We start from the raw sequence: 14,548 nt of genomic DNA on the forward strand, positions 1-14,548 counted from the left end.
GACATTTCAATATTTAAAAGGTTTTGAAAATATTTCGAAAAGTTACACAATTTCGAAAAGATAATTAAAAATGACTTGCAAAGCTGAACTTTATCTGGCAATAAACAGCCTATGGTATTATTAACAATTCACAACTCATTGAGCTCCTTTTTCACCAGCGGTTAGTTTTAGACCAAACTAGGCATAACCTGATAAATATAGACAGATTTGCTCCGATGTGGGCTTATAGCCCAGTGAAGGTCTTTAATCTCATGGAATTGAGCTTATATTCTTTTATTTTCAATTTAATGTTTTTATATGGTGTTTATTTAACTTACAAAAGACTATATACAAACTTTTTAAGTTATGAAATGTTTTTTGGTAGAAATTTGGCTTCAACTTACGAAAGATGTTTTTAGATACGAAAGGCCTTTCACACTGTTTTATTAAGGTTTTATTTATTTATATTTTATTTAAGGTTTTATTAATTATATATTTCGTAATTTGGCCTGTTTCATTTTTTTCTGTGAGTGTGACTGACGTACATTGCGTCTCACTCAGTTTTATTTGCTGGAGAAACTTAGTAAAGGACATGCATTTTGTTTCTGTTCGTTGTAAAATTTTGAGTTATTATGTATCACATACGGAGTAGGACTTTTGTTTTAGCAATTCAAACTCTGTATTTTCTGTATGATGGCAATTTTTTAGTTCGTGGTAATATAAATAATTCTTTCTATATACATTTCTAAAAATGTTTTGTTCCAAAAAAAATTATTGTGAACAAAACCAAGACAACAATACAACACCCATAACTTCCGACTGTCATTTTCCTACCCCAGATGGTATTCGCTTAGCCTCGCCTTAGATGGCAAGAGGTAAACAAACAAACATACCGCTCATAGTTTTTATTCGACATTTATTTTTTTCGTGTTTACTTTTTCTATTTATTATGTAATCATATGATCTAGCATGAGTTTGCTACAAATTTTAACCATTACCTACATTTAAAAGTTATACAAATATTATGCCTCGAGTTTTGCGAGTTGGAAGGAATCTAAGTTAGGGCAATTATATGGTAAAATGGGTTTCTACTTACAGAATTTTATACTTACAAAATGGCTTTTGGAATGAAATAATTAATTAATTTTGTAAATAAAAGTTCCATTATATTTTACTGTAGGTTATTTATATTTAAGGTAAATTTTTGGTACCATAGTTTAGTATACCTCTTAGCTTAGTCAAGCACACCTGGTGAAAGATCATGGTAGAGGTGATCATGGTAGAGGTGATCATAGGTAGAGGTGATCATAGGTAGAGGTGATCATAGCTAGCATTCTATTAATTCTATTTGTTTTGTCCACTTTATAAAGAAAGCATGACTTGTTATTTTTTTAATATTCTAGATCAGAGTTCTAACCTTTCCTGCTATTGTCATGCGTTAGTTTTGCTGTTGTAGCTTCTCCTCAAAATGTCTTCGCGGTCATCACAGATATTTGCCAAGGCCATGTCAACAAAAAGTGCCAACTCCTCTCCAACGATCGGGATGAATCATGTTGACACAATGCCAGCCACCCCTCGGTCTAGCAAGTATGCCATGTCTCTAGTTTTCATCATTTCTAATTACTCAGCATTCACTGTGTCGGTTAGTTGAATCTATTTTAAATCACAGCTTCAAATGACATCAAATCTGTCCTTTTTAGAATGCTACATTCAGTCTAATTGGAATTGTTCAATGTCATGCTTTTTCATCCAATTTCAACATAAATGACAAAAAAATAACAAATTACATTTTACTATTCCCGATGGACTATTGAGTTTGATTAAGTTTCATTGAAATGATAATTGATTTGTGGTTACAGGTGTAATTGATTTGCATCCTTTACGTAGAGCTTGATTCTTCATCTGCCATAGTTCTTCCATTTATATCTAACTGTTCGTTGTTTAAAGGTTGAATGTGGAGGCCCTTGAGCTTGACTGCACCCCCATATACTCTCCTACCACCGGCAGCATTCTCAAGCGAAGGCATGTTGGTTCTCCTTCGGGCTCGAGTTCGGTACGTATTAACTTGTTTCCTATTCAGGTCAGTTTGCTGGAGCTCCATGTTAGTTGTTATCTGGTTCCATCTATATGTGGAATTGAATTTGCTAGTTTACCACAAAGATGGTAAACTAGCAAATTCAATTCTGCCTACCGATGATGTGGCCTACAATTCCCCCACTGCACTGAGATAAATTTGGTAAATTAATTTCAGGGCAGTGGCACATGCTCTGCATGTCAATAAATGTGTGTTGGTATCCCCATAAGAACCTGCAAGATTTATTCTACAGTTATTAAAACTTGAGCAATAATTCATTAATAAATAATAATAAATAGTATTAATAACTTTAATAAATACTGCTGCTAATTATGGATAGTAATAAAACAAGCGCATTACATAAGAGTAGTGTTGTAAATTAATTACTGAAGAAAATATATATAAAAAATGTTTCTATTGTCTCATTATCTCCAAGGTGTGTAACTGGAGGTGTTGGCTGGGTAATACAGGCGATGGATACTCGATGTTCTTCTATCATTTCTTGCTTTAATTCTATAAAAGCATTACCTTTTTTTCACCCCTGCTGCCACTCTCCTTCATAGAACCAGTTAAACTAACAAGTTAAAAAGATGTGACAAAAATGATATGAAGTTGTGGCCACATGGCAACTGAAGTAAAGCCTTGGTTAGGATAGCAGCCCAAGTAACTGAACTGGGAAGCTTGCGACTGAACAGCTTCAGTCAACATCTATTTGGTTCAGTTAGGTGCCACAAAAGTTCGTGTTTGATTGGACAATTATATTATTAGCAAATATAATATTTACATTATTTTTTCTTGACTGATTGATTTTAATTGATTGGGAATGTAACAAATGAAAATCTGGGGACACAAAAAGGCAGGAATAATCTTAGTTTCTACAACTTGCAAACTTCAGTTGGTTCAGCTGAAATATGGACAATTCCAAAGCATGATTTCAGTTGCTTTTTGATAACTCCATTATGCATTGATAAATATTAACCAATCACTGTGGAGCCACACGACGCTATGGAAAACCATATTGATTTACTCATTTTTGAATAATATGCCATTATGAACCAGTCAATGTATAGCCATGACATATAATAGTGTAATAAAATAGCCTTATTGTATATTGATTCACTCACTTTTGAATAATATGCCATCGTGCTGCCATCTAGTGAGCTAACCATAGAAATATGATGACTCAATGTGTCATATGTTGGACTTTGGTTGTCGAATAAGTATTTGGACTAATTTTCTGTCGTAGTAAAATTCATATCTGTTGAGATTTTGCTATATCTTCATTAAAAATGAAGTTATCTTCAAGGAATTGTCTTCACTTGTCATTTGAAGACCTGTAATAGTTCAATTTCCTCTACTCTAATGCTATAGTTGTCCTCGCATAAAAGCGATTTGTTTAAAGAGAAAAATTTAAGTAAATATTCAAACAACATTTTTACCTAATTTATTACTTATTCTTAAAATAGAAAATACCCGTGTCTACTGATATCTTAAGCAGTGATGTTCTCACTAGTTAATGCATTGGCTCGTATATGGTACCGGTTGGTTGGCTCGTCATCACAGACATACTGTTCACACAATGCTTCAGGTTACAGACAAAAGGTAATACTTGACATTGACCTTGGTGCTCTTCAGAAATGTCTTATAATATATGACTTTTGCTTTGGTAAAATAAGATTGTGATCCGATCTTTCTTAATAACATTGCATATTTGTAATTTAATGCAGAAAAAGGTAAAATTTCGACTTCCGGAAGCTCCTTTCGCTAGTGAGTCCATGAAAAAGATGCAAAGAAAGAGTTCTGCGAGTGATGATAATATTCTTGCTATTTATTCTATTAAACCATCTCCTGGGGATAAACCTGTACAGACAGAACAACTCACTAGCCAGCCGCAGGTCACACAGACACCTTTGTCACAGCAGGTTGGTCATCTTCACGGATTCATCGGTTAATTCAAGTCATCTAGCGCAGCCAATAAAAGAGATTTTTGAGTACAGTAGTTGCTCCTTTAACGTATTTCTCTTATAATGTAAATTCCACATAACATAAAGAATTTATGTAAAGTTTTTGTTTCGTACTGCGTAAATAATTCCATATAACACAAAGTGTCGGTGCAAGTTCTCAAATTCAATTTGTATAACAATAATCTCGTAGTTACCCTTGAAAGTTTCACTTTCTCTCTTGTCCCACTCTGGAGAGAAAACGACGTTTGGAGTTGTTTCTATTATATATACAGAGTATACTAGTATCGTAGAATTCTAGTTCGCCTTCAGAAATTGTCTGGTGCATCGATAAAGCACAGAGAACAAGTAGGCACACAATTATTCAGAAATATTTTAAAGCTGTTGATGGGCGCAGATATTAGTGTTGCTATACCAAGCTGAATGTCACGAGTTGTAGTCTCGTCAAAAACTATCTTTTATCCTAAGCTCAAACCCTATAGTAGAGCAGGAGGGCATCAAAAAGCTGTCAAAAAAAGTGATTTATTCCTTTTGAAGGTGGGCTATGTGATAAGAGTGGAACCTATATCAGAATTTCGAGCTGATTTCAAATATCTGGTTTCTACACCTCTCAGATTGTTCATTTTTGAGCAATATAATTAATATATTATTTTAATTAAACAAATGTCTGTAATTTTTATGTGCTTCTGCCAACAAAGTGAAAATGAAAATGGCATATAAATACTAAATAATTAGCAATAACCTAAGTTGAAATCAATTCTAATAACACTAAAATATTTATTATTCAAATATTAGAATCATATTACAAGTGTATTATATAATATTATGTATTTTCAGTTTTGTTGATATTGTAGCAGCGTTACAGTTTGTCCTTGCTATTCCACAACTCCTATATCATTACAGATCTACAAAATAAAATGAAAAGTATTTTTAGAGACTAAGACCATGTATATATAATATTTTAGTATACATATATTCATCATTAATGCTTATTATGTTGAACCGTGTACTTTATTATGCAAGTGAAATCGCAATTAGTCAGTCTTTTATACGGTATGACACATGTATTCTAATCAAACATGAAGCACACCTTTGGTTACAATACCTCTCGAATAATAACCTTCTAATTCGCAGTCATCTGAGTCTTCTGCATTACTACTTTTATCTCCATCTTTATTTCTATTGCTGCTGCATCTGCACATGTCCGTACACTTGAGATCTGTGTTGTTGCACTGAAAGCGACAAGACTGGCATCCAGTTTTGCATCGACAAAACGTGTCCATGAACACATCAGGAGGTGCTGGTTGTTCTGTCATCCATATAGCTTTAAGCTTTCCACCTTCCATAAACCATCCATGTTGCTGGGGGGATGGGACATTGATGATGATTTGCTTGGCTCTTCTCCAAATCGTGGCCTGGTAAGCAGTCCTAGGTATATGGAGATTTAACTCATCTAGTATGGGTGGTAGGTTTGATTGTGATGTGCAAGACGGTGAGCAGAAGATCTTATTCCGTGCTTCATTGATGTGATTTGTCTCCTCACCATATAATCTGCATATGAATGTCTCAATAGGTTCTCATATTGCACCATCAACTTCAAAATCTGTTCCCAATGATTTCAGTGTGTTACAGAATTCAGGATTGTTCTTTAGCAGCTTGAAGAAAGTTATCTTCCCTTTGGAATAGAATGCGCTTACACTGTCGGATCCACTTAGAGCATGGAGCCCGAGCTGTGCTTTGCATCGTTCAGTTGTGAAGACGATAGACAGACAGCCTATGATTACATATCTCAACTGCTTCTTCTTACCACAGCAGTAAATGAGTTTCTGTGATAGCAGCTCATCCACTAGAGATATACAGCTTAGGAAAACAACTGTGTCCTGGCACTTGATTAGAACTTTTGAGCTGGGTTTGTCTTCCATTATCTTTGCGATAAGTGTAACATGCCCGTATCTGCCTCCTCGTGGTCTGATGTCAAATTATCTATTTGGCTTACAGCGATTGATTCATCAAGGTCATAGCTGATCATGTGGCATTCTTGAGAAAAAGCTGTTACAAGTTTCTGCTTCACAGTTGACTTGCTTCATGTATCCTTCAAAAATTTCACTAGGGCAGTCTTGTTTGAGCCATCTGCTAAAAATTCAAACCATTTTGGCAATGATTAGTTCGGACTAAACACAGCAACCTTCTGCCTTCCTCTCACACTTCTATGACTTCTCTCACCTCCCTTAATGCTGATATCAGGGTATGTGTCGCAAACAAAATCCACGCCACATGTGTGATACAAGCTTCCAATACTAACTATTCGTTGCAAACGCTGGAGGAGTGTCAGGGTCTGACTTTTGGCTATCGCATCAACCACAACCGCGTCAAAGACTGGTAGCTGATCCTGGTTAACATAAATTGATGGTTGATCAGCAACATCTTTCTCAACAGCAGCCATCAGAGCCAACTTAGCAGTCTTCAATATAGAGCCATCACAGTTCGCCAGGGACCAGCTGATATGTTGCCAAGAGAGAATGATAACACTTTTCTCAAATCCAAGTTACGCTGTTGGCTGATCACTACCAAATTCTCAAACAATCTGTGCGAACACTCTAGGACTTTTTATTTTGATTTCTTAGCTGATGGTAATGTGGTGAAGGTTTTGAGCTTGTTTGACTTGATAGATGCATTGAAATCAATCTCTTCAGTGCTTAATCTCTTCTGAACAAATTCTGAAAGCTGTTTCTCTCCTATCACATTTGCCATTTCAAGATCCTAGCTACTTCACTTCAATAGAGGCTTTTGCGCCACTGGTAATATGTACTAGCTTGGTGGTTTGAAATGCAAACGGATTTATTCTTGCTGTTATGAGTCTTTCATGACTTCCCTCATTTCCTCATCAGCTTTCCATGCCTTTTCACGCATCTCATAACTTGCTGCATCCGAATCACTAAGCACTGGCATCTTCTTCATGTCTGTATGTACAGCTGTTCGTTCCGGGTGAGATGGAGTCCAGCGTTGAGAGGCCAATGACTTTCTGGTAAACTCTATGATTCCACCGTGAGACTTTGAGTCTCTTTTAACTGTTTGCTCAATAGATTGATCACAAGCGATAGAGCGGAATGGACAGTGATGTCGTGATTGATAAGTAAAATACCCCTTCTTCATAAGAGCCTCATACGCCTTGATCTGCGATACTTTCAGATTAGTCATCTCTGCATAGTACAGCGTGCCATATCTAGCATAGTTTGTGTGGTCATATGCAAAAAACCAAGGAAGGATCATACATGTAATTTATCTATAAATTTATGTCCAAATTGTAGCTATAACACGTCATGTAAACTGCAAAGAGTTAGTTTTGCTGCTCACAAAATGTGCAGACAAACATGAAAATGTTTTCTTTTTCTCCCACCAAAGTACCATTATCATAGAGTAATCATCATGAATTTGTAAAGTAATAGATATCTAGCTTCACCTCTTCTGCTGTATCACATTCTTCTGTCTCTTCTCGTGTCTTTTCTCAGCTCTTTCCATAAAAAGTTTGTTACAATTCTTTTTATAACAGGCATAATGACATAACGAGTCTGAACTCTCATCAAAGTTCTCAATGCTTGGCACTTTTTGAGTAATTTCACATTGAATGCTCTCTTCTTCCAATATCAACCATCTGTTTGAATACTGTTTAGCTGCCTCATATTGAAGTTTAGTCACTCTGACTAGGGTTTCATTCACAGACTGATCAAGACAGTGAAACAAGCAGTCTTGCTGCATCCTTGGCATGAGTTAAGAAGTGCTGAAAGTTGACTCACCTAATCTCAAATACATGTAAAAGCATTTACTAACTTTCGAGATTATAAAATAGTTTTCTTTGTCTGATATGTAAGGTTTTCCAAGCAAACTTGGAGTTGTCCCCTCCCATTTCGAAAGTGCTCTCTAGCTCAGAAATGTGCAAACACATAGGTGTAGAAACATTATAATTGAATTCAGCATAAATTTCTGACTATGAAACATCTTTGTTTGAGTAGCCCACCCTCGGAAGGAATAAGCTGAAAGATAATTTTATGTTCCTGCTCTACTACTAGTGATGGACAGCCTGTCAGGACTGTCAGAAAGACACCGCTTTTAATACAGATACTACCTATATATTGTCGTTTTACTTTGTTTTAGACATAAAAATATTTTTTAGTATTTTTTCTTTTGCGGCAAATAAATTACTATCTATAAAAAATTGTTGTAAATTGCCATTGAAAGTGTGCACTCCTTTCAACTTATTGTAAAATTTCTGTATTCGTGGACCATGAACCGATTGAAAGTGATAAAAAAAAGAACAGTTGTCAATACAAACCAATAATACTACACATATAGTGTATACTAATACTGTACTGTACTGTACAGTCACTAAATTAAAAACTCAAGTCTAGTTTTTTTCTTTGTTGGAGGGCCATAGGGGTGAGTTTTGGAAGATATTAGAACAGATAAGGCAATTTACATGTATTTTACTGTTCATACAATTTAAACGTTGTAACCTTATAACGTTTACGGATCAGTTTATTTACGTTGTAAACGAACATTGTATATTTTATTGTTGGTTGTTTATGTTGTTTACATTGTCTACTGTATTAACATGTATTTTTAATACAATACTTTTCACTGTCATTATTCTTATTAACACTTGTATGCGTCGTAACGCATATAGAAAACCATATGCAGTGGCACATCTACTTACAAGATTAATTCATTCATGAAAACACTTTTTAACTTATACATGCGTTGATCGTTTTCATGCCCCTTAAATTTAGGCATCAAATTTTTTATAAATTACAATAATACATCAAACCTGTAACAAATACATGATATAATTAGTATAAAAGTTGTACATGGTGTAAAGAATAAATTTTTTTACTCTTTTTTTTACTTAAATTTTTCTTTTATTTAATTTGCTATTGTTGCCGCCCTTTGCTTTCTTTGGTTTTGGTTCACTCCCAGCAATGGGTTTTGTCTGACATTTTGTAAAGAGCCGATCCGAGGTCATTTGCTTTTGTCAGCTTTTCACAATATTTTGAAAATGTGAAAGGCAAACATCATCATAGTGAGAGATAGTACTTTTTTGGATGATTCTTTTCATCAAATTCAAAAACTTCATAGGTTTTTCAGAAATGTCTTTTAGTCGGACCGTCAGAATGATGGCTGCTTCCTCTTCATCCTTACTGAACTCCTCAGCTGCCTCACGACTCCTATAACGAAAACGCCTCATGGTACTCTTAAATCAATGTTTGAAACAGTGTTTGACAGACTCTGTGAGGAGCAGCATGAATATTTTGAAATTTTTTCCTTGCATTTCATGAAGTTTTCATTCGTAACGAAAGGCAGTATTTTTTCGGATAAATGTTTCGTAACCTGAAAATTTCATATGAAGAGCCTTTCATGTACATATTTCTGTAAAAAAAATTTTGGTATTGTAAAAAAATTATTTTCTTTGCTTTAGTAAAAAAGTCTCAAGCTATGTATATTCCTTAGGTTTATTTATGAGCTGAGACAGCAGGTGTGCCTTTGTTCTATGTATCCAAGGGACAATATACATCAGCCATTATAGATTAGCATCATAACAATCACCATAATCTCACGAAGACGGCTGATTGTTTTTTATAGACTGTGAACGGAGAAATGAACGAATCACAGTCTCAAGCCACACCCATAGCCTCAGAGTACACGGAGTCAAAAGTTTGCATCGATAGAATGGTAACCCACCTCACAACACCTCTTTGGTAGGTCGATTCTTAGGCTATTTACTTTGATTTTGAAACTGTCTGGTAGCTGTGCTACAGTTATACAGTCATCCTTCGCTATGTTACATCCCGGATTCACCTTTTTTAGCTTCAGTACATCTCGGGGTACAAATTTAAAAATGATCAAAAAGGAATAAAATACATAAATCTCTCCCATACTCTGGCCCAGTGAGTTTCCTCTTCGAGCATCCTTGGTTACCATTGCAGTTCACTATTTTCTGTTACGTTTTGTCAAGTGCAAAAGTGCCATATTTTTCATCAGGTCTCTTAAGAGCCAACAACTCTCAAAATTCTCTCACAAAGTTAATAAAAGAGGAAAATACTGACGATTGATGAAAATGTGACTATTGTAGATACGAGTTTTTTACTTTCTAATCACAGACTTTTATCATGCGGGTCCTGGTTCCGATTAACTTTGAAAAATGAAGGATTACTGCATGTTTCTTTGCATTTTTTAATAATTTGCACTCAGCTATGTCTACAAATCTCATCAAATCAATAGCAGAATATTACATATGGTAAGGTTACCTGAAGGAGCTATAACAGCAGTGGATCTTTGGAACAACAACAAATTTTTCACATGAAACCATTTTTATAATAGAGTGGACACTCCTACAATGTAAATAATCTGTTTCAGGAACGTTGACGTTGGAGAAAATTTAAATTATACAAACAGTAAAATACATGTAAATTGCCTAATTCGTTTCAAAATTTTTCCATTCTCTGGCCATACAAAAGGAAAAACTATATTGTAACTGCAGCATTATTGGTTCTCATCAACAAGTTATCTCCTTTTTCTTACCACTTTCATTCCTTTTATAGTACGGGATTGCAGTAATCTATATATATATAAATCTCAGTGTTTGTCTTTTTGTTAAACCCTGTGTCCAGTTATAGCAATTACCATCTAGCAATCAAAAATCCACATGGCACTGGATTTAATCTCGGGGCTTCCAAATCTAGAGGCGAGAATCTTAACCATTAAGCTGCTTGAAGCGCCCGCTTCAGGTTAATAACTAGCGCTGTTGACTTGTACGCATAACGATCGTTGTGCTGGCCCAAAACGAAGGTGTTGTTTTAGTAAAGATCTAGCTTTCTAGGTAAGTTACTCAAATTTATTAGGTAATTATTCTATTACTCGTGCAAGCATTCAGCTTGTGAAATACTTGTAATGCCGGGCATTCATCTAGTTTTACAATAAGTCAAGTGAAGCGCAGATCTTCAACATCCATTTACTATGATTTGTTTATTTTTTTAGATAGCAGTCTATTCTGCAAAGGAAAACTAATAACAAATATTTCATATGACTAGAATAAAGCAAAACAAAATTATATTTTTACATAAAAGCAGTGTCTACTTGTCTGTCATATATTTGTCTTCAGAGGGTCAAGGTTAGGATAAAATATAGCGTTTAACAATACTCCAACTCGTGACATTCAGATTAGTAGACCGACGCTGTAACACCTGCACCAATCAATCGCTTTCAAGTATTTATTATCAATTTCACAGCTACTTATTCTCTCTGTCTTGTCGACACATCTGACGATCTATCGTAGCGAACTAGAATGTCATGGAATTACTTTAAAAGATGTATTTGAATAGAAACCCTCTTGCCCGGCAGCATTTGCCGTTGCAAAAATCCTGTCTACTATCTAAGCACTTAGTTAATGCTTGTAGGCATGAGACCCTCAGGCAGTGTCTTATTAGTCAGGGCATAACAACTGTTGGAGCACTGGCTATGCTGCCAGAAGCAGATGTGCAGCTCCTTCCTATTGCGCCTCCAAAACTATCCACAACGCTCAGAGCTTTTAAAAAGTCCGGGGCGACTAAAAACCAACCGAAATGTAAAGGTAAGCAGCTTTTACCTCATTGCTTATGTGAAAGTTTTTTTACCTTGACATAGCTGTCATATTAGTAGTACTGTCAAACTTCTGCTCACGATCATATTAGGATAAGATGTAAAATTTGAACTAATATTTGATTGCACACCTAAAGTAATGCGTAACTTGAAATGCTACCAGTTTCTCCAAATGTAGCTGCTTTGTAAGTGAAGAGGTTAGTGGAAATGTTCAAAAAGTCGTTAAAAAATAACATATAAATAAAGCAACGGTATGTCAACTAAGTTTAAATGTTACTTAGTTTAAGTTGGAGTAAATTATAGTGCATATCTCTATCACTGTCTTTACCTACGTATCATCTGTACCTATCACCTGTACATATCACGTGTACGTATCATCTGTACATATCACCTGTACGTTTCACCTCTGTTCAAGTGCATTTGAAGTTACAATAAAATCTCTTATTATTGATTGTTCAACTTACTTATTTATGCGTCTCATTTTTCTAATTTCTAAACATCCCAAAGTGGATGTTTGTAAAATTTGGCCTTTTGCAAACCTTTAGAAAAGTCGTTAACGAAAATATTTTGCCGATAGTGGTAATAATTACGCCTAAGAACTACTAAAAGTTGATGTTGATCTCTATGGCTTGGAATAAAGTGATATTATAAAGTGATAACAACCGCCACGGCAGCTGGTGGGCAGCAAACTGTTCAAGTTAATAACTCTAAGTCTGAGTTATCTAAAGCAATTTATCATTGCGTGGGAACAGACCAAACAAATCCATTTGAGGTAACCATGTGTTCGAGCTATCCGAGGGCGAGTTATCCGAGTTTGACTAATTGCAACAAGTTGTAATTATATAATGCAAACATCATCTGGTAAAAATCGTCAAAACTTTATATAGGTGCTGTACATATTAAAAATCAGTAACAAAATAATATGTTAAACTTAAATTAACTATAGTTACCTATGGTAACTATAGTTATGGTGTATTTAGTGGGTATGATCTTGAATAAAATGTAACATTACAATGTGCAACCAGTATGTGCAGTAGCCGCAGTACGTACTGCCTTGAGTTTTTGCAGACAGACGAGTATAACAAACTTTGAATTCACCTCAAATAAGTCTATCTTACTAAACACGGACACGTGAAGCTAAATTTTAGTATGTAATTTAAATTATTTTACCGTATTTCAACTTTTTATTACTTAAATTTTATCACTTATCAGTTTCTGTCTTAGCATTCACTATAACTTTCAGCGGACCTATTTAAAATCTTTTTTAGCCTAATTCGGCAAAAAAAGCCTGAACGATGCTGTTTTTGTAACGAAACGATTTTTGTTAGCAGGTTAAGAGAAGTTGTCTGATCTTCTGTTTGAAGGGATTGCAACTCCAACTTTGCTACAGGTTTTATAGGGAAAATATTACCTACCGTTTTACACATAAGAATTGATGAACTGATAAAAATCCGTCATCGTGTCTCTTTCAGGTGTTGTGAAAATATTTTCAGCCAGTAGCATTGCTGGTGTCTCTATTATGTTGATGTACATAATAAGCACACCGACTGGCAAACTTGAACCCGGACAAAAAATTTGTTGAATTTACATGGTGAAGTAAGATTCTTATGGTGAGGGGAAAATTGTAATGTTCAACTTCGTAAGCTGAAAAGATCGTGTATATAAGGGTAATCGTATCCTGAGGCTGCACTGTATCAGAAAAAAATAAATTTAAAAAAGGTTAATCAATAGTAAGAGATTTATTTGTTTTTGCAAGTTTGTTTTAGTGCCCTGTGTAATTACCTGCAGTGTTTATGAAGGAGTTATTGTTGGGCATTGGGATGTGGAATGAACTAACTAGTAATACTTGCACCAACATGCAATGTTCCGACATATGAAGCAAATCCTGGAATATTTCGCTGATAAGAACAAATTGCATACAATCTCTAACAATGATTTTGAAAATACCATTGCTAGCTCATTTAACAGTGTTTCACCTAATATCTGTTTTCTTAATAGAGAAACGTATGTTGAAAGCGTTGTTCTCTTAACAGACAACAACGCTTTCAACGCTACATGTCAAACATTTCATTGACTAACTGTTGCATTCATGATTTTTGTATGGCATAATTTGAAAATCTGAAATAAAATTATTGGCCAATCAAGTAATATATATGGGAATGACCTAACCTTATATGTAAAGGTTTGACTGTGAAAAGTGATTCATCCCATTGAGGTCAAGTATACTACATTTAGTAGGAAGTTGTATATGTGGCGGAAATGTAGGAAAGCATCACACCGCTCTAATTTTCACATGTTTGAATGGTTTATGTAATACCATTTGTAGCTTTGTGCCATCAGTTATTGAAACTATGAAATCTGACAACTTGAGGCAATATGGCAATAGTATCTACCAATGGATGTCTCTGGGCAGACGGCTGGCAGACAACCTCTCATGCTGTGCCATACAACAGCAGTATTAATGTAAACTTGTTTAAAATATTCTTGTTTCTTTTTTGAAGCAACCGGTTCTGCTGCCAAATTATCCCGGGAGCAGATAGAGAGCATCCTCAAGTTAGTTGGTGACGGCCAACTAAGTGACTCTCAGCTCGGCTCAGAGATTAGGTCTCTCTTCGCTTCTGAGAACAAAGAACCAGATGAGTTACCAAGATAACATCCTGATCGTCTGTAGCTTTTTCAGACCGCTTGTACACCGCCTAATTTTTGGTTTACGCGTATTATTATTATTTTTCAGTTACAGTAGGTAATGGATGTCCCTTGACCATCCATATTGCATACATTTTTACAATAGATTTTCAATTGTCTAGCATTTTGGTTATTTTACTAAAAGGTTTGGGCTGGATTATGCTGCACCATTTTATTGGACTGCTTTTCTCTCATGTTTGTATACCTTGTGCTACACGAA

The 14,548-nt window shown here is 35.2% G+C and overlaps 1 protein-coding gene across 1 annotated transcript in view; it reads left to right on the forward strand.

Annotated features, from left to right (window-relative positions):
- LOC137388103 (uncharacterized) overlaps positions 1 to 14,495 on the forward strand; it is a 55,729-nt gene extending 41,234 nt beyond the window's left edge. The window contains exons 22-27 of the mRNA XM_068074615.1: positions 1,436 to 1,566; positions 1,927 to 2,032; positions 3,781 to 3,975; positions 9,649 to 9,764; positions 11,463 to 11,635; positions 14,145 to 14,495. Of these exons, the coding sequence (XP_067930716.1) occupies positions 1,436 to 1,566; positions 1,927 to 2,032; positions 3,781 to 3,975; positions 9,649 to 9,764; positions 11,463 to 11,635; positions 14,145 to 14,296 (873 nt within the window). The 3' untranslated portion in view covers positions 14,297 to 14,495. The remainder of the gene's footprint in view (positions 1 to 1,435; positions 1,567 to 1,926; positions 2,033 to 3,780; positions 3,976 to 9,648; positions 9,765 to 11,462; positions 11,636 to 14,144) is intronic.
- Positions 14,496 to 14,548: the final 53 nt, after the last annotated feature.

The sequence above is a fragment of the Watersipora subatra genome, chromosome 2 (assembly GCF_963576615.1).
Source record: "Watersipora subatra chromosome 2, tzWatSuba1.1, whole genome shotgun sequence".
NCBI lineage: Eukaryota > Metazoa > Bryozoa > Gymnolaemata > Cheilostomatida > Watersiporidae > Watersipora > Watersipora subatra.